At 39.9% G+C, this 19815-nt stretch overlaps 1 protein-coding gene across 1 annotated transcript in view; it reads right to left on the bottom strand.

Moving 5' to 3' along the window:
• Positions 1-9503, bottom strand: part of PGM5 (phosphoglucomutase 5) — a gene marked incomplete at its 5' end in the record, with an annotated part of 71542 nt that extends 62039 nt beyond the window's left edge. Inside the window, 2 exons of the mRNA XM_083882892.1 lie at positions 2246-2408; positions 9243-9503. Coding sequence (XP_083739018.1) covers positions 2246-2408; positions 9243-9503 — 424 coding nt within the window. The remainder of the gene's footprint in view (positions 1-2245; positions 2409-9242) is intronic.
• Between the last annotated feature and the right edge of the window lie 10312 nt (positions 9504-19815).

Genomic DNA, 19815 nt, shown 5'->3' with positions numbered 1-19815 from the left:
TGGAAATAATAGGAAAATAATAGGAAAGCCTATTCTTGAGCAGCAGGTCCTGGTGTTTCATAGGACTTCCTGAAAATGCACATCTGAGAAGATCAGATGGCCTGGTGTTTCACATTATTTCATTAGAAAAAAATACTATTTTCAGAAATCTTATCAGTTTGACAGTGGTGCTGTATTCCAGCTTCCCTCCACTCCTTGAATGAAATTTATCTTTGCTGGAATTCAAAATACCTCAATTGCTCAACATTTAGCAATTGCAACCTGGATTGGTTGTGTCATTCAGAAACAGAAAACACATCTTACTTGTGAGTTACTTTCATTGCTAAAGCCTAAAAAATGGCTTTATTTTCAAAGATTTACTGTCCAATAAATTCGAGTTGCAGGCTTGGTGAGAAAATGGCTAGATGAACTATGCCATATGCAGTGCAAAGGTTGACTCCAGTTGCAACTGAGTGTGAATTGCAGCAAGTCCTTTCTGGTTTATCTGACTCTGCACAGCTTATATTAAAGCTACACTTCCACTCTATTTTTTTTTTTTTCTTTTATTCCCTTTGTTGTGTTCTCTCTCTTCACCCAAAATATCTTTGAAGGCTTTTTCAGTGTGAACTTTCTATTCCTCTAGCAATGCTGCTATAGGCAGTCGATTGCCACGTAAATTAGTTTAATGTCTTCCATCTCAGATGCAGTGCACCAGGTGGTCCAAACCAATACAATATAAACCAGCCACTTAACTCTTCATTTAGCTTACAAAATGACTTCTTATTCATCTAATCCAAACCTATCCAAAGGGTGAGGATGTCATTAGCTACAGATCTTCCTTGATAGATAGCTCCTTGATTGATAGCTGTTCCAGCTAGAGAGATCCCAGAGTCAATCTACATTCTCTTCTACAGCTACAGAAACAAGCCCCTTCTGCTTGACCTGCAAAACAGACTGAGCAAGAATACAGAGCAACGATAACCTTCCCTAGGATCTTGTTGCTGTGCCTAAACACTTAGTTCAACACTTTGCCTAATACTTAACCCATGTTTTCTCAGCTGGAACTTAAACCAACTACTTTTCATTATGGATGCTGATTAACATAAATAATTAAACCCTGTGACCTGTGTTTAAGGAGTGCTTCATATATAAAGCTTAATAGCGTTTTTGAATTCCCTTTAGAAAGGCAAAGCACACTAGAAAGACTGCACCACCAACTGTTACCCATTTATCAAGCAGATTTTAGATGCACACGGTATTTTAAAGTTTATAGAGTGCTAATGCATCTAATGGTTTGGCTCTGGTATATGTGTGCTGTGACCCTGGTTTTCTTACTGGCTGACCTGCCACAGTCCCTTTAATCCCTCTGGGATTCAAGCCTATTCTGTTTATAAAACCACACTCATTTAACCATGCACATTTTTCAATTACACAAGAGAGAAGGGAGAAAGCACGCCCATCTCAAGTTCTCCCACCTTCAAAATGGGGAAGGAAACATTTTATAAGCACCTTCAGCCCATTTTTTTAAGATGGAAAGCACTCTACATGTGTGAGGTATACAAGGTGTCAGCAACCATCACATAACGTTATATGAGTGCACACAGATCTATAATGTAAAACATACAGAACCTATAAGATAGATCTTATAGGTCTTCTATATATTATCTATAAGATAGATCAATCAACATAACTACATGTGTTAGTTGTCAATTTTGGAAAACTATACTTTAGCTATATACAAAAATTCCCTTATTCAGTGATGGAATTGCAGTGGTAAAATGGTACAACTCTCTACCTGGGTAAGACCAGTTAGTTCCTGGGTAAACATATGAAGTGCTTTCTTCCACACAAAATGAGTTATACTGCTTACAGTACTTCTGGAATTACATGCTTTAAAGTAAATGCCAAGACAAGGAACAAAGAAATATGAGGAAAATAGAGCTCCCTCATAGGCATCTTTATAAAAGGATCAGAATCTAACGGTGATCTGGATGGCTACATAAAGGACTGTAAAAACTGAATGGCAAGTCTGTTGTTTATGGAAATTTTACAGCTACCCCAAGGGATTCAATGAACATTTAATGCTTATTTTTCAGACCCATGTACACAAATACAGTTACAATATTTCAAGAAAAAGAGATGCCTATGTTCTTCACAGTTTTAACAGAGCAAATGAAAACCACTGATAGCTAGTTATCCTCATAAGCCATTTCCAGCGTGCCAAAATGCAGTGTTGTAGTGGTTTTTCTTTTTTAAAAAAACATACCTCCATTGGCAACTTCAAACTTGACTCCAAATTCTCCTCCAGGTCCCCCAGGACTGTGGCTGGCTGTTAGAATAATTCCACCAGCAGCTTTGATCTTTCGGATGATGCAGGAAACAGCAGGTGTGGATAAGATCCCATTCTGTCCAATAACCAATCTGCCAATCTGTGTGGTAAAAATAAGCCAAAGAACCCTGAATAGCACTAATTTTTTGATAATTAGTATACAAACACACACACACTACAGGCATATATGTACAAGATAGAAATGGCAAAGTCTTGATATGGTGTTGCTTTAATTCAAAAGCCTTCTGATTATTTTGTTTACACACTTCTAGTGGAGTCTCTCAGGAATGTAACATAAACAAAAGTAGATTGCTTTCATATTTCTCTGTGATGGACTTTTGAATTGACCACTGGGGTCAGAGAGATGTTCTTCTCATTTACCAATTCCTGACCAAATTCTAAATTTTACAATTTTACAATTTTACAATGCCTTCCTTCTTTGCCTCACTTCAACCTGACCGAGTGTGTGTCGTTCTTTCCTCTCATAAATTGCAACAGTATGGAACATCCTGTCTTGCTGAGAAATATACATACACGAGTTGGTTGGATGCTAACCTGGAGCAGTGACAGAAAATACTATAACCTGGCACATTTAACCCCCATGGTCTGGATATGACACTAAGGCAAGAGCACAGCAATGATAAGGATTTGCAAAGCTCCCAGGTATAACACTAGGCTACCATCCTGCTAACCAAAACTTGGCAAGATAGCACCACCAATCAGCAAATCCTCTCAGATATTAGCATAGTTTAGGGTTGACTCCGTGGATGCATTTGCAGGGCTGGGGCTTTAACAGAGAGAGAACAGAAAGAGAATTGCCTTTCATAAAGCAACCTTTCAGTGCAACCTCAAGTATCACTCCACATTAGGACCTGCAGTCTCTTGAAGTTACACTTCTAGTGCCAAGACAGCCTTGGATGTCCTGCCCCATAGAAAGCTCCTCCTTCAGCTATCAGTGACTCCTTGGCTATTCCAAACCAGCAGGGTGTGTTTCCCAGGGCATAGCTGAGCAGGGGAAGTTCCCACCATTCTTAAAATAAAAAATAAAAAAATAAAACCTTTCAGGCGGTGTTATTAAACACTGACTCAATGTGCTTGGTATTATGTGCAGCTCCACTGCAAGGTTCCAATTTCAAAACCATGCCTTCATCCCCTACGCAGATACTACAGTTTCAGCTTAACATAAATAATCTAGGAGCCAACCAGAAATGTACTCACAAAGAAATACAAGAGAGTTCCAATTTCTGGGGAATGCAAAGTAAAGTGCAAAAACCAAGAGGAGAAGAGGAGGTTAAGTGTTACAGATGAGAACTGAGGCAGCTGCATAAAGAGCTTAAAATGATATTGTCAGTCTGGGATTTCTTAACAACATCAATATTTAAAAAAAAAAAAAAATCAAATAAACCTTCATCACCACCACCACTACTGAGCAGTAGTTTGGGAAGGGGCAGGTCAATTAGTGGATGAAGAGGGAAACAAGAACACTGATTCCTTCCCACTCCCCATCTGAAAACAGACTGGGAAAGGAACTTCTTGTTTCATTCTCTGGTTTGAAGGGGATTTGATATCTCCACAGTCTGTGCGGCAAAGCAACAGCACAGGAGGTGTCACTACCTGCCTCCTGTCCATAGAGAGCTGCTCCTTCATATATAGATGACCTTCTTCTGGGCACTCACAAGAGTATTTTAATAGTTAGAAGTGTGGGTTCAAATAATTTCACAAGAGCAAAGGATTAGAAGATATTTAACCTGGTTTGTGAACTATTTTAATTTTAAAAATTAATATTACAAAGAAATTATCAACTTCTACCAGAAGTTACTTTCTGATAATTCTCACCAAACTATGTCTAGCCATTTCTCTTTCACTAAGAACAACAGGATCTGCTTCTGAATTTTAAAAAATGTGCAGAAAACGCACTCTTCTATCTGGCATTTCTACTTCAAGCTCTGATGAAAGAGTGATTGTTGGTCTACCTGCTTCTCTTTTCAGAGTTTTTGCAGATAATTCTGAAGCCTGTGGAAGTTGCTAGAAAACAGGAGAGCTAATAAGTTAAGAAATAAACAAAAAATTATCATGGAAAGAAAAATATGATTTTAAAAAACCTTGAAATTGTTTGTTTTCAATATTGTCGCTCCCTTTTTTTAAACTATGAAGCATGTAGAAAGCGAGAACAATGACTCAATCTTCCAAATACAGCTGTCAGAAATGGCTGCCAGCTCTTCAAACAGTATTGTGTATGGGTAAACAAAATTAATATGACAGCGATAACATTTTACAAAATGCTTGAAAACAACAACTCTGAATCTATCTGGAGGATCTCAAGTATAATATATATATATATACTTGCATGCAGACTTATCACAAGCATGTTTTCACTATTTCTAAATCTAAAGTAGTGAGTTTGAACTTTTTGTCTTCATGCAGAGCACTGTATTTTTAAAAGTTAGTAGAATACTTAAATTATTCAGAATACACAAATTCCTAGGACTAGCTCTTCATCATATTTCATTTCTTCCCATTCAGCACACGCTGCACAAACCAGTTTCCCCATTTTTCTGGATGCCAAATATTAATATAAATGTGAGTAATTTGATTTCCCTTAAGCACTTGTCATGAGGCTGCTATCTTTACACTACTTTGAAATATTATTTATTATGCTAATTTGTGTACTACAGAAGCATTGCAATATTTAGTATTTCCTAAATTAAGTATTATTTAGTATTAAATTAAGCAATATTTAGTATTAAGCAATATTTAGTATTTTCCTAAATTAAGGATGCTACAAATCAAATTACATAACTGATACATTGGTATTTTATTTGCAGAGATTACTATAAAGTTTCACCCTATATTGAGGTCATCAGTGTTTCTACAAAACTGCCTGAGGACAGTGCAGATCTTAGAGGTGTAAATGTGCTAACCATCTTCCTTTGCTTTTTTCATTTTGGTGGCAAGAATGCACAAGCTTATATTCTCTTTGTTCAGAATTTCTTCATTTTGAATCAAATGCTAAACTAGCATTAAATTATTTTCTTAATTAATTTAATTTATATTTGTTTTTTACAGACTTCTCACAATCTGAGCTAAAACAGTAAACAAACTGTACCCATATACTGAAAAATTAAAGTTCCAGTAATATCCTTCTGAAAACGTTGGGCAATTTTGTAGCATGGAAAGATAACCTCTGAAATCCCAAAACTTGCATGGCTACAAGATCACAGGCATGCAACATCTCTTCTAGTACTGTGTCCCTACCCCACATTCTATTTTGTCACTGTACTTGTGGAAACAACATCAGAAACAAAGATCCTCAGCAAACAGTTACAGCTGAAAGAATAAAGCACCCTAACAAATACTTTACAAGAAAACTTTTATGCAATATTACTGCTTGCAGCTGTGCCTGATTCAGCTGATTACCATGGAGTCACTTAATGCTTTTTTTAATTATTTTTTCCCAGCAATCTCTCATATGCCTCAGTCAATTATACTTGAAAGAACACGAAGCAAGCAGATTACATCCTGAACATAGGAGATGACCAGAAAACTCAACTATCTGCCATCTCAGACTTCTACAGCATTACCAGCAATACTCTGCAGTCTCTCTAGGATGCTGTCACAACTTTCCATATTCAGTGTGAGATCACTGCCTTCTGATCTGAGACTCACAAACAACAGCTTCTCATTTAAACATATCCTAAACTTCCCATCAAAAACGAGACATCCCATCCAGCTGGTGGGTCTAATGGAATATTTGCATCTAATCCATAGAGGAATTCTATTGCAACTGCTGGAGCCTTCTACCTCAGTTCTTCCAGACATTAAGGCTGACAGACACTACTACTGGCACAACACAGGTGAGAAGGGAAAACAGACTCTCAAATACTCTCCTCCTACCACTCCACTCCATCAAACTGCTTGTTGCAACCCAGGATGGCACAGCACCTCTGTCCTTCCTCATGCTCCCCCACCTTCCCACAACGTGCAGTCCCTTACCCAAATGTGTTTGAAAAAGGTAAGGACATTTCTCACCACCACAACAAGCATGCCCATGGATTTTGTTAAGGTCACTAGCCTGGGGATTTGGTTTTAGGTCAACAATGGCACTGAGCTCTTGAAAAGGGAGAAAAAAACCAAACCTATACTAAACCAGAAGCATCATGAAAAGCATGGCAATGAGACGTAAAAAAAATTTCAGAATTATTAAAAAAACAGTCATGTTCTTGCTACTAAGAGACTTTGCAAACCCTGCATCCAAGCTGGAGCTGAAAATATGAACTGCAAGGGCATCCCACCCCCATGTCCCACTGCAGGGTAACCCTGGTGAGCCACCCTGGGCTCTGGACAAGAGTTCCTGGAGCATGTGCTGCCTGCAGCTGCAGAGCACAGCCCAGACTGCAGCTGTGGTGTACCTACCTACAGCTGTGGTGCATATACCTGCAGCTGTGGTGCATGTACCTGCAGCCCTGTGCTGCAGGGCATGAGCCACCAGCAGCAAGGAGGAGCAGATGGCAGGCCAAGCCTTGGCAGCTGACTGAGCAGGGCACCTCATCTCATTCCCTGCACAGGAGCCCATGCCAGCCCTGCTAGGCTGTTAGCACAGGGGGAATGTAGGATGAGTCACCAAGTTAGAACAAGAGGAACCTAGCAACCCTAAAGGGCAATCCATTTACAGATGATAATAGAAAATCGCTTTTATTTCTGTACTCAGCCAGCACAACTAGCCATGGCTCTCGGTATGTGTCTTCCAGGAAGGAGATTAAAGTTCAGTTTATCAGCACTGCTGGCATTCAGGGCAGCTGAACATTTTCAATGCACCTTCCAAGCCTTCCCCATGTTTCCTCTGATCCAGCCTACACCAGTTCACTCCTTTCCCTATGATACCAGCTACGCACTTTCTCATGATATTAACCTTATCCAAAGGGACAGATATTTGTTCTCAAGGGTCTTCTCTTCCTCTTCCCCTATTTATATAGCACAGCACTAAACAGTGATATCAAGGAGATTCAGATATTTTCTCAGCACATGTATTTTAACAGCCAAAAAATAAAACATACAAATAGTACTAACTAAGTAAATATTAAACTTATGCATTTACATTCTGCTTGAGAGAAACAGAGGTGAGGGTGAGCAGGATGAAGATGTTAAAGAGGGAACAGAGCATTACAATGTGGAAATGGGAAGCCCTTTCAAGGGCTCCCTACCAGCTGGGCTGCTGAATTTCTGAGGGCTGTGTAATTAGCAAGATAATCACACATGAATTCAGATATTTGTGAGCACTACAGGCAGAAAAGTTTTGTTTTGGCTTCAGAAAGCACTAGGGAGAAACTGCGTTCCTAAGAAACCTGGAGTAACTTAAGAAAGGGGAAAGCATTATTACAGCAAGGTGTCAAAATCATCTCAAACTAGAAATCTCCTGAGATCAGAAAGGTACTCCAGCAAGATGAGGAATGTGACAAAAACAGTAGGAAGGAGACAGGCTGACATAAAAAATTAGTCAGCATAACTTGGCTGAAATGCCTCTGCTCCTCTAAACCCTAAATTTCTTCATCACTTCAGCTCTTGTGCTGACCCTGCATCGTAACCCATTCCTGTGGCTCCTGTACCAGCAAGCAAGGACCTCAGCCCCTGCAGGGCACTTCTTGCTGCTGCACTCTTGCTTTAGCTGTTGCTGCACTTTATCCCCCTGCTCAACAGGTAGAATTTCACTATCTTCTCTGAGCCACAAGGGCAATGGGGATAGGGAACAGCATTCTGTGTCCTGTCCCACCTTCCTTGCAGCTCCCCTCACACCATCCCACCCCCTCTGCCCTGCACTCACTCCTTGCTGTTCCTTTTCCCTGCCACTGCAGGTGGGAGCACTGTGATTGTCCTGCCACTGTCCCCACTTTCACCAGTGTCCCCACAGAGCCCTTCCCAGGCCACACAAACCCTGGCCTCTATCAAGTCCCTGTAGGAACTGGTGTTCTCTATCAAGTCCCCAGTGATTTTGCACTAGGTGGACAGAATGTAACACAGCCTCTGAAATCTCAGGCATCACTCAGCATCTGCTTGATATTATCAGCATGCTGAGAACATGCTTTAGGAGTAAATTTAAAATGCTCATTACTCAAACGGGACTGGCTGGCCTTGCACGTGACAACAAATCTGCAGGGAAAATTCAAACACATGTGGAAATTCATTTCAAAAGTGAAAGGTCTTTTGAAAGGACTGCCTTTAAAATACTGAGCTCTTGAAAAAAATCCCTAAAAAAAAAAAAAAATCCTATAAAATTCTATCACTCCATTTTCCAAATCTAGAGGATCAGTCTAGGCATCATAACAAGAGATAGTAGTTTCAACTCTGCTTTGAAGTAGGAACTTCAAGCCTGCATTATCTGGTGTTCCCAGCTTTCTGTACATGCACATCCACCTCTAGCAGAAGACATGAGTGTTCCTCCTGAGTTCTTTCCTACTTTCAAAACTGCACGAGAAAACTTTGTACCCCATCTGACCAGAGGTTTCTGCCACCACTGTACTCCTGCATGTTATTATTTGTTAGTAAGTGACCAATAGAAAACAACCATTATTTTCCCTAAGTTGTGGGCAAAACGCTGAACTCCTCTCCCTCCAACAACACCTCGAATTATTTCTAAAACACCCTGAGCGGGAGATGCTTGTCCCACACCTTCGCTTCCCATATACTTATTTTTAACTCTGCCACATTTCCCGCTATGTTTCAGCTCCTTTGCCTCCCTCCTTCTTAAAATAAGGCGTGAAAACAGCAGGGGCACAGCCGGGGCTGTCACACCATCGACGGAGCCACCAACTCGGGGACACCTCGAGAAATAAAGCTCCTCCAGCCTTCCTCCTTCACCTGTGCCCCGAGAGCTGTCCGGGAGGGATGATATTGGAAAGTTCTGCCCCTGGGGAAGCGTGAGAAGAGCGGATTTACTCACCCCGTTGGCCGCAGCCATCTGCACCACCACCTCGATGGCCGTCCTGCTGAAGTACCTGCCGTCGCTGCCCACCACCATGGTGCAGCCCTGCCTGTCGCGGAGGTCCACGGAGGACAGCAGGCTCTGCACGAAGTTGGGCAGGTAGTTGCGCTGGCTCTCGAAGAGCGCCGTGGGGCGCCGCAAGCCGCCCCCGCCCGTGGGGCGCTGGTCCTCGTAGGGCGCCGTCTGCACCGTCAGCACCGGGATGGGGCTGCGCTCCATCGCCGCGGCTCCTGCCGCCAGCCCGCCCGGCCCCGGCGGACTTGGAGAGCACAGAGGCGTTCCCAGGATGGGGAGGTGCTGGCCCAGCCCCCCCCGATGGCCCCCTGTAGCCGGGGGGAGCCGGGGCGGGCTCGGGATGCGCCACCGCCCCTTCCCCGCCGGGGGCCCCGCCGGCGCCTCGCCACCTCGCTGCCGTCAGCCCGGCCAAAAATAACCCTGGAAAGCCAAGCCGAGAGCGGCGGGATCCTGCCAGGGATGTAACTGGAGGCAGGGAGGAGAGGGAGAGCCAGAGCCGCAAACATTTGCTCGGGGAGATCACGGTCTGTCAGCGCCGGGAGATGGGCACACCCCGGGCAGGGAATCCCGGCTGGGATGAGCCCGGGCACTGGTACCGTCCTGTCACAGGTTCGTTAAAGAACAAACAAAGATTTTTAATTTTTTAAAATTTTTTTTAGAATTTTTTTTTCCTTATTTTATCACTCAAAAGCAAGGGGTTTTTTTGTGTAGTAACTGTGAAAAACGAGTTCCGCGCTCTCTTTTAAAAATTTAAAAGTTTGATAGGAAATAAAAATAGACAGTCAGGAGATAAAAAGGGCAAATGTTCTATCTGGGGTGCCTCGCCAGAAAGCACACTCTTTTCTTTCCATTTCTGTGTTTTATGGATTGTTGTTTTACATATTCGATAGATATTAAAACATTATTTTCTGTTTCAAGTATCCCCCAATCATCTTGTTTTGATAGATTTATTTGTGAGTGGTTCCACTCTGTCTGGTAACATGGGTCTTGGCTGTTTTTTATTTTGATTAAAAAAGCCTCCAAAAATCCAGCAACTTTCATGCGGGGAAAAGGAAAGGAAAGGAAAGGAAAGGAAAGGAAAGGAAAGGAAAGGAAAGGAAAGGAAAGGAAAGGAAAGGAAAGGAAAGGAAAGGAAAGGAAAGGAAAGGAAAGGAAAGGAAAGGAAAGGAAAGGAAAGGAAAGGAAAGGAAAGGAAAGGAAAGGAAAGGAAAGGAAAGGAAAGGAAAGGAAAGGAAAAAAACAACCACCACCCATCACTTTTCTAATACAGTACAACTATACATATAGTATTCATTCTAATATTTGCAAAAAGCCAACTTTATAATATGCACTTATAACAGTAAGTAAGCTTAAAGAGAGGCATGCTTGTTGACCATGCTGGTTTCTTTCCAGGCTCACTCTCTGTAAAGCTGACCATGAAGGTGTCTTTCCCCATGATAAACTAAGGCATTTCATACAGATGAATGGTAAAACTTATTTATTGACATGGGTTCATTCTGCTTAGAAATGCAGAGGTGGTAGCACTAGTGACTGCAAAGATGCCTAACATTTCCCAGCATAAAGGCTGTGTTTACAGATGCCTGTGACTGTCAAACATCAGCTGAAATTTTCCATCCAAATGCTCTTTTCACACTGGGCCCACACAACATTTTTTTTTGCCAGGACAACCCTCTTGGTAGGAGAGTGGGAAAAAACAGTCACGTAACCTCAATGTCATTCTTGTGCTTGGGAAATCCCTGGTGTAGACCTGCATCTGAGCAGATAAAAAGTAGTTTTATAAGGCATTTTTCTCATTTCTGGGAAGGAGTCTGCTCACACACCACCCAGAAGCCCAGTGGGATGTTATGGTTCAACACAGCGAAGTGTTAGCTGCAGTGATAGGAGGTGGCCAGGCAAACATGGAGTAAAATGATTTTGTCTTCCATACAGAGGCCAAGAGTTTGTTCAGTAATTCATTCATTAGTTCATTCAGTAGTTCATTAAGAGTCAGTGAGAGTCACCGGCTGAGTGGTAACCAGAGGAGCTCAGTCGTGGTTTTGAGCCCTGTTTTTGCAGCCTTTCTAGTGGTTCATAGCAGATAGAGTGTGACAGTTCAAGATACAATTTCCTGCACATTTCATACATTTCTTTGGCGGGGACGACTGCCATCACAATAAAACACTCTTGTAGTAAGCAAGGCACAACAGTTTAGCTTAGCCAAAGTAATCCATTTAAGCAAAAACAAGAGTTATAGCTCTCTTGGCAGGATACCTTTATGGTGGGCCATATACTGCAGCAGAGGGCCAGGGCACGTACAGGAAAACAATAATCTCATCTCTTTTGCTAGACCTCCTAGCCTAATGTCATGTGTCATGATTGTGGCTTCCTATACCCATTGAGAATGCATTTTAAACCATTTAAAAGGGAAAAATCTGCCTCGTGGGAACACCAGTTCTCATATCCCTAGTACAAACAAAGCACAATTTAAATGAGGTAGGTGTATCTTAAATAATTTTGGGCACTGCCAGCAATGAAACCATGACGTTGCATTAGTGTGAATTAGTGAGAGCTGAAATAAAATCAGATAGCTGCTACCTACCAGAGCAAGTACCCAACAAGGAAACACAAACAAAGGTGGAAAGTCTTAGAAAGAACAGACAAGATCCAAGTAAAGGAAAACACATGACCAAAGTAAGAAGAAATATGATAGTCCTTGAAATAAAGATTACACGGCATTTTTCATATGGATAGACGAAGTGTGTTGAGCATTTGGAAGAAAATATATCAATTTGAATCAATTTTAAAAACTCTGCTAACACTGACATTCTCAGAACGTATATTTTAAGAGGGACAACCAATGACAATTTTCCAGAATTGCTTGTCTCCACCCATGTAATTTATGTACAGTAATGAAAAAGTAGTTTTTACAGTCTTTTCCAGCATTGCCTTGACAAAGGCACTACCAGAAGTGTAACGGGTGATACTGAGCACCATTTTTTAGTTCAACTCAAGCTCTGCTTCAGGTAAGTCCATCCAAAAGTTTATATAATCCCTCTTTCATTATGGTTCTTGTAATGCTTTGCAAAACTGTGTCACAAAGTCATGCTATTTCAAAGGGACCTCGGGTTTTGTTTTAAAAAATAAAATACCAGCCTTCACAGGAGCAATACAGAGAATGAGGAAGTTAATGCAGAGAGCCTGAACATTTTGGTACAAAAGTTGAAGAGAAGGGTCATTTTTTTTACTTTTTTTAGTTCAGTTCTTCAGTTTTCCAGCACCCAGATTAGCTTTATGTTGATAACATTTATCCATGGGTAAATGCTTCAATTTCTGTTCTATAGCAGCACAAGTCCCATAAGCAATCCTGTTCTCAGCAGATGTAATTGAGAAGTGGAGGTCTCTGTAAATGGCCAATACTGCAGTGCATGAACTGATTGCTGCTGTGTATCTTCAATAAATTAATAGTTATCAAGTTGGGATGATATTAAAAGTCTGGAATGTCTTCTTGGGAAACAACAGCTAAATATATTCTTAGTATTACCAAACTGTGTTGTGAGTTTTTTAAAGGTTGTTAAAATAAAAACCATCTTAATGGAGTGGCAGGATACATGTTAAATTTGTTCTGTTTCCAACTAAAACAATTAGATTTCTGAATGCCAATTTTAGAAACATGGTTTGACATATTCAGCCTAGTTCAGGAACGTTTTCACCCCCTACTTGGGTTCTTATTTGATTCTTTAAGCTTTTTAATTCCTGAGCCTTAAAATGGTTACCATAGCTCATTTGTCTTGTGACAACATGGCACTGTTAATTACTTTAAGAGCTATATTTTTGTGTTTGCCCATCTTTTGGGGGTTTTGTTTGTTTGTTTGTTTGTTTGTTTGTTTGTTTGTTTTTTGGGGTTTATTTTCCCAGCATTGTACTGGTTCCTTTGTCCCTTTAGGTCCAGTTTTTTCATGCACTGAGCTGGAAATTGGATTGCTGTCTGTGTGGACTTGAAGGAAAGAAGTCTGTCCCATTGCAACAGAAGCCTTTTATAACCACACAGTTTCTTCTAATTCAGTTGACTTGGTGACCTGAAGTGTCCCCTCTGCAAGATGTCAGAAAATACTAATGGATTTTCTTGGAGGTAAATTATGAAAGCCCAGCCCAATTCTGATTTGATGCCAATATACAGGAAGTTGCCATGGACATGACACTTCCTTTCTGTTAAGGAAAAAAAAAATTTTGTATCAGCTTGCAAATGTTGCAGGGGAATTGAACCAGTGCCATTAACTAAGCAAATTTTGCCTTTAAGCTCAAAATTCATCACTGGTATAACGCCTGAGTTTTAGATGGAAACATATTTTTACAGTTGTTTCATGCAGTATGTGTTCCAGATAGAAATGTGGATACTCAAAATTAGTTCAGCCATTCCCCATGGTGGCATGTTTTGAAGTTCAAATTCTCATCCTGCCACTGAGCTGGATACTCCAGTTCCTCTTATAGTGGAGTTATCATACAAAGAATGGCATGCATTTACTGTAAGTTGTTAACCTGAGCTATTGAAACAAAAAGTTCTAAAAATAAAATGTCAATTTATTTGAACCACTCAAAAATAGCAATTCAATTAATATATTGTTTTGCTAATAAGAACAAAACCACTTGTAAACCCCAGTGCTTCCAAATAAGGAATTTGCTACATTTTTTCCTTAAACTTGCAGTGATTTTGTTTCAAAATGTAAATTACTTTGGAATTAAGTTAAAAGAGAAAATAAAATTGAAAAATTGGTGGATATTGGAATTGATTTTATCTGTCTTGTCTTTCAGTTCACAAATTAAAGTTTTTCTATGCAAGCATTCTGTTATGTTAGAAAAGGTAGAAAAAATCTATTTTATATTCTTATAGTAAAGTTAGTTTCCTTGTTGCAGAGTTTTATTGGGAAGTAATGATTTATGATCTAATTGATACACATCAAGTTCTTTTCTGGAAGTTTTACTTAATTCCCAGAAAGGCTATATTTCACTACAACTGCAAGTCTGTAATTACTGTGAAACAGGGTGATTGTTTTAAGGAGCATTTTCACACAAATGCAAATTGATTTACAAAGCCCAAACAGGAAAATTTCCCTGGGAACATATTTCTTGTAATTGACAACTGATTTACTGCTATGCCAGCAACTCATGATGTTGTGTAAGTCAGGTGTGATTTATAAATTTGCCTGTTACTATCCATCTAATCAGGAGAAACAGGAAGGAATAAAAAGATTGAGAAAAGGAACCAGGACAATCATCAATCATTAGCCTAACAGAGAAAGCAACTCTTATAAAATGAACATCCTCCAAAATGTCCAAAAGATACAGAAAGCTTATTCAAATAGTTTTGCCCACTCTCAAGTGAGTGAAACTCTCTTTCTAACTGAAAATAGGTTATTTAATCTTACTTTATATGAAATTAAGTGTGCAGTCACCACGATTTTGCTAGACTGTGTGATGGAGACAGATACGTTCTGTTTAACAAGCTGTTTGTACTGCCAAGTAAGCACCATGATGTCAAGGCCTGATTTAGCAGGAACTTATTTCATATACACTTTGGAAGCCTTACACTTCCATTTATGGTTATTTACCAGTTATGTCACCAGTTAAGAGTGGAAAATCTGTTCATATGATTGTCATTCCAGCACATGATATGCAAAGAATAAAGCACAACTTCCAAACTGTTCCTACTGCTGCAGATCTGCAGATTCCCAGTCTGTTTTTCAGAGGTGCAAGAAATAGCTACTGCAACTGCACCCAGTGAAGAGTGACAAGGGCCTCCAGGCTGTAATTCTCTGATGACATCATGTTCTACAATGTTCCACATCTTACAGATACTGCCATCTGAATGGCCCCTTTCACATCATCACCCACTTGAGTGCACTCTGAGTTCCTGGCAAACAAACTACTTAAGGGTTTGAAATCCCCTCCTTACAAGCAAGCATGTTGTCTGTGTATCTCCATCCTTCTCAGTGGTGAAATTACTGAGTAAAAGGAAAACCCCAGCTGAGACACAATGGTTTGATGCAGTGATAACACAGAAATACCTCCTCCAATTTATCCTGCCTATCTATCTCCTAGCCCAAGTTTGCTGGATAGTAAAGATTGCAGAAATACTGCTGTTTTTCTTGCTGTACTAACAGATTAGTACATGAAAGATAGACCAAATTCGTAGTAGAGATCTAATTTTCATGCATTTTAAAAGCCCATGGTTTTTAACATTAAGTCAAAGCATATGAAAAGTTTAAAAACACAGAGAAAGAAATGTTCCCACAAAACCCTCTTCACCAACATATCTGAAGGAAGATATACAGTCAACATAATGATTGATACAGAGGTTCCTTGCCCTATATATGTTGGCCTTCTACAACAACAAATAAGGTAATAAAAGCAAAAGGCCATCTCTGCTCTCAGTCACAACATCTCTGACAAGAACTCGAAGCTAAAACTACTCAGGAACACAAACACAGAAACACAAACAAACAAAAAAGGAACAATAAAGCAGCATAGAAGAACAGCTCCTTCAAATGGAAGAGGATTTTAATAGCAGCTTTATTTTTGAGTTCTTGGGAAGGACACAATATGTTTAAGTCTCAGTTCAACAAACAAATTTGCTGGCGTTTTAGAAAGCACTTTGAGACCTAAGAATTAAAAATCCCCATTTTAAGGAAGAGTTCCAGGCAGAATTCCAGTGATTCTTTTACTACTGTCAACATTATGGTATTGATCACTCTGTGTAGTTGCTTAACGGTTTTCTTTGGGGTTTTTTTTGCATCCATTGAAAATAGTTAACTTCATCATCCAGCTGTGTCTCACTCTGCCATTTAAAGGCATACTATTGGACAAAGCATTTGATATTTTTCTCTTTTTAAGAATTCTTCTTTCTCTCATATCAAGGGTCAAGTAATTTTTCAGAATACATAGTCTAAATTCTACCTTTTTTTACCTCCCCAACCTGCCAGGCATCCCTGATGCTACAGGATGGACACTGTTGCTGATTAATTATAGAGCTATGAAAGTGACTGGATGGGAATTGGCATCATTGACACAATCTGATCCAAACTGATTTTACCTGGAAACTTGTTTTATCTTCTGACAATAGCTGATGAAAGGAAGAAAATTTCTCACAGCAACACACCATGTCTGCTACACAACCTTTACATGTTCAAGTGACTCTGATTGTGTCTTCTGGAAGATTAGACAGACATAAGAACAGTTCTTTAAAATTAAAAAACTAGTCCAGAAGAAACCTTTTACTAAGGTCTAGGGGAAAATCATAGAAAATTAGTAGAAAAAGTTTAATTTCAGGATACCTCAAGAGACTTGGATCCAAGTCCTGGCTAGCAGCTGATGACCCTGGGTGACTGCAGTGCCACCATGAGGTGTGGACCGTGGTGGAGCAGCGCCTCCTTCTGTGGGTATATCTGCTCTCTCAGCCTCTGCAGAGCTCTCTCTCAGCCAAAGTCTGATTTATGTTTCTCTTTTGTAACCTACCAAACCTACTGGCTCATCTCTGAAGGGTTTGCTCTCACTTCTCACCACCTGCAAGGCAGGAAGGGTGCCTAGTTGGGAGTTTCCACTAGTATAAACATCTTTGGAAAATTTTGGTCGGACAAACTATCCTTTCTGTTTTGGGGTGTCTTCCATTCTTAGTTTTGCCTGAACTTTCACCTGGTTCTGCAGCCTACCACTGCAGAAATGAATCTTTCATTGCACTCACTGGAACAAGTTTGTTTTATTTAGACCACAATGCTTTTAGAGAAGTAACATGCTTAGTTACTCCAGAATTACCAATTCTTTTTTCCCAGGATGCTCCTCTTGCACAAAAGTGAAAGGCTGTTTCTACCTACCTGTTTAGCCAAGGCTACTGGTTTGACTTGCTCTTGTTGGCCTTTGCCTGTCAGGTTTTACTTTGGGTCATCAATGCTCATCAATGATGCCAATTCCCATCCAGTCACTTTCATGGCTCTATAATTAATCAGCAACACTGTCCATCCTGTAGCATCAGGGATGCCTGGCAGGTTGGGGAGGTAAAAAAAAATCCCCACCGAACTAAAAACATGTCATAAAGACAACACTTTGAAGTCTGACCACTCTTTTTGAAGAACATAATTAAAATTATCCCTCTTCCTATGGTGGTGGGGCAGGAAAGCTAAAACCTACCTTCTCAGGCACTTTTGATATCATAATTCAGTCTTGCAACTATGTCAGCAAAGTCCTCCATCAAAACCATGAAGTCAGTATTCTTGTACTTTTAGAAGAAAGAGGAAAGAATTTGCAGAGAACAACAACAACAAAAAAAAAAAAAAAAAAAAAAAAAAAAAAAAAAAAAAATCTCCCTCTGATTTTAGACTAAGCCATAAGTCTAAAGGAATATAGATTTTTATTTTCCATAAACTTGCTCCTTTATTACCTAGAAAAAAAAGCGTACGACCAAAATCAGATAGAATTTCCTAGAAGACTAACATCTGCATCGTTGAACAGCTGACAAAATTGCTGAAACAAACGTTACCGCTAGGTGACACCAAATACTCGTTTAATGTGACATTTTCCTACCTGGGAGTAGATCGGCTACTAGAAGGCAAAAACGAAGAAATGGAGCAGCTGGGAGAAATTCTCTTCTGGAATAAATTCGGTTTCCCCTGGAAACAACAGCAGAGTCCTTCGTCGAGTAAAATTTTCTTACTTATTGGATAGTAAATACTTTTATAAATATTTTTATATTTATAATATTTTATAATTAAAGCAGCTCAAGTATTATGCTGCTTTACAGTCTTTGAGTTGTCCTCTGAGATATGACTTTCTGGTATTCCTGTTTGCAAGCCAGAACTCCAGCAACTGTACCAGTTTTCATTTTTTTATTCACCTTCTTTCAATTCCTCTAAGGCAGACGCTGATCCCACAGGCATGTTTTCAGAAACAAGTAGCAGAACATTTACAAAGAAGCAAACAAAAACATTATGGTTTAAGAAGTTTTGTTTTTTCGGGCTGTGATTTATAAACAAACTCATCTAGTTGAAGATGTCCCTGCTCAGTGCAGGGGTTGGACTCAATGACCTTTAAAGGTCCCATCCAAATGAAACTATTTTATGATTCTGTGATTCTATGGTTATGATTGAAACCTCCTGGAAAGTACAGCTTAAATGTCATAGAAATGTCAAGCCTTTGCTCAGGTATCCCCCAGTACACTGATAGCAGCCATATCAGTTTACAACAAACAGGCCTTTTCACCTTGTTATAACATTAGAATTAACATTATTATAACATTAATTATAACATTAGAGGCATTATGTTGTTGTATATTGTTAGTAGGCAATTGTCATATATATATATGTAGAGGTTTTTAATAAACTTTCTCCATAAGATGTGATTCAATGCTGTGATTCTGAACAACCTCTTGTAAATTAAAAAAAAATTCTGCACTGGTCAAGACAGAGAAATGTAGCCTTGTCTGTTGCATTTAAGTGAAATTATAAAAATACCAATTTTAACAGTGCAAGATCATTATTAGCTGCTCATTCCAATTAAAAAGAAGCTTGAACATTTCAAGAACAGTACAGAAAACGCAATAAAGAAACCAAATAACAAATTAGCTGTGCTTGTAGATTGAAATTATTAAACTGAAAGTGATGCAACAGATTTGAATCCTATTAAGAGAGCAATGTGATATTAGAAGGTATTTCAGACTAGCTGAGTGAGGACAATACACTAGGACTGCTCCATTATGCTCAAAGACTGGAAGCACTACAATAAAACCACACTTTAAACCAATATTTTAAAATAAATGCAAGTTACAAATGTTTTAATATTTTCTTAATGGGCAATACACATCCTAGACTGCTTGATGGAGCAGCGAGATCTTTTACATCTACATCCTTTTCTGAAAATCTCTGTGGATGTTGGTGTGTGCAGGACTGAGGCCAAGGATGCCTTGAGCAGGTGTCTGTGTGAAGCTGCTGGCCACAGCCAGACTTGGATTTCTTCTTTGTCTCCTTTGCCTCCATATGCACTGCTGGAAGAGCAAAGGACTGTGTGTGGGGCACTGGGATGGGAACATAGCCTTGTCATCCTGCAGGATGCCACTGCCACTAACAGGCCACAAGCTTTGCACTGAGTGTGCAGCTCCTCAGGGCTGAAGTTTGGCCAATCTTTTCCTGACCTGCCTGAAGCTCTGACTCCTTCAATTTATCTGCGACAGCAGTTTCTCTAACTGGCCAGGTGGTGTAAATTGTTAATTTGTTTTACGTTTTTATCCTTGGATGTTACAACCATATTTTTTTTACAGCTAATAGTAACAAGCTGCCATTCTGTGTAGGATGAGGTATTTACGGCTTTAATGTAATGATGCAGTATAGGGAAACGTAAGTGATACAGTATCAGTGGCCTTGAGAAGTGGAGACAAGGATGTGTTGTAGAGGAGTACAGGCATAAGGGGTGATAACAAATGCAGCACAGGAATCCTACTGCTGTAAGCAATTCACCTACAGTCAGTTAAAACTGTGCAGACCTGGACCTGTATGTA

Source organism: Zosterops lateralis (assembly GCF_965231275.1).
Source record: "Zosterops lateralis genome assembly, chromosome: Z".
Lineage (NCBI taxonomy): Eukaryota > Metazoa > Chordata > Aves > Passeriformes > Zosteropidae > Zosterops > Zosterops lateralis.
This window is presented reverse-complemented; position numbering and strand designations above follow the sequence as displayed.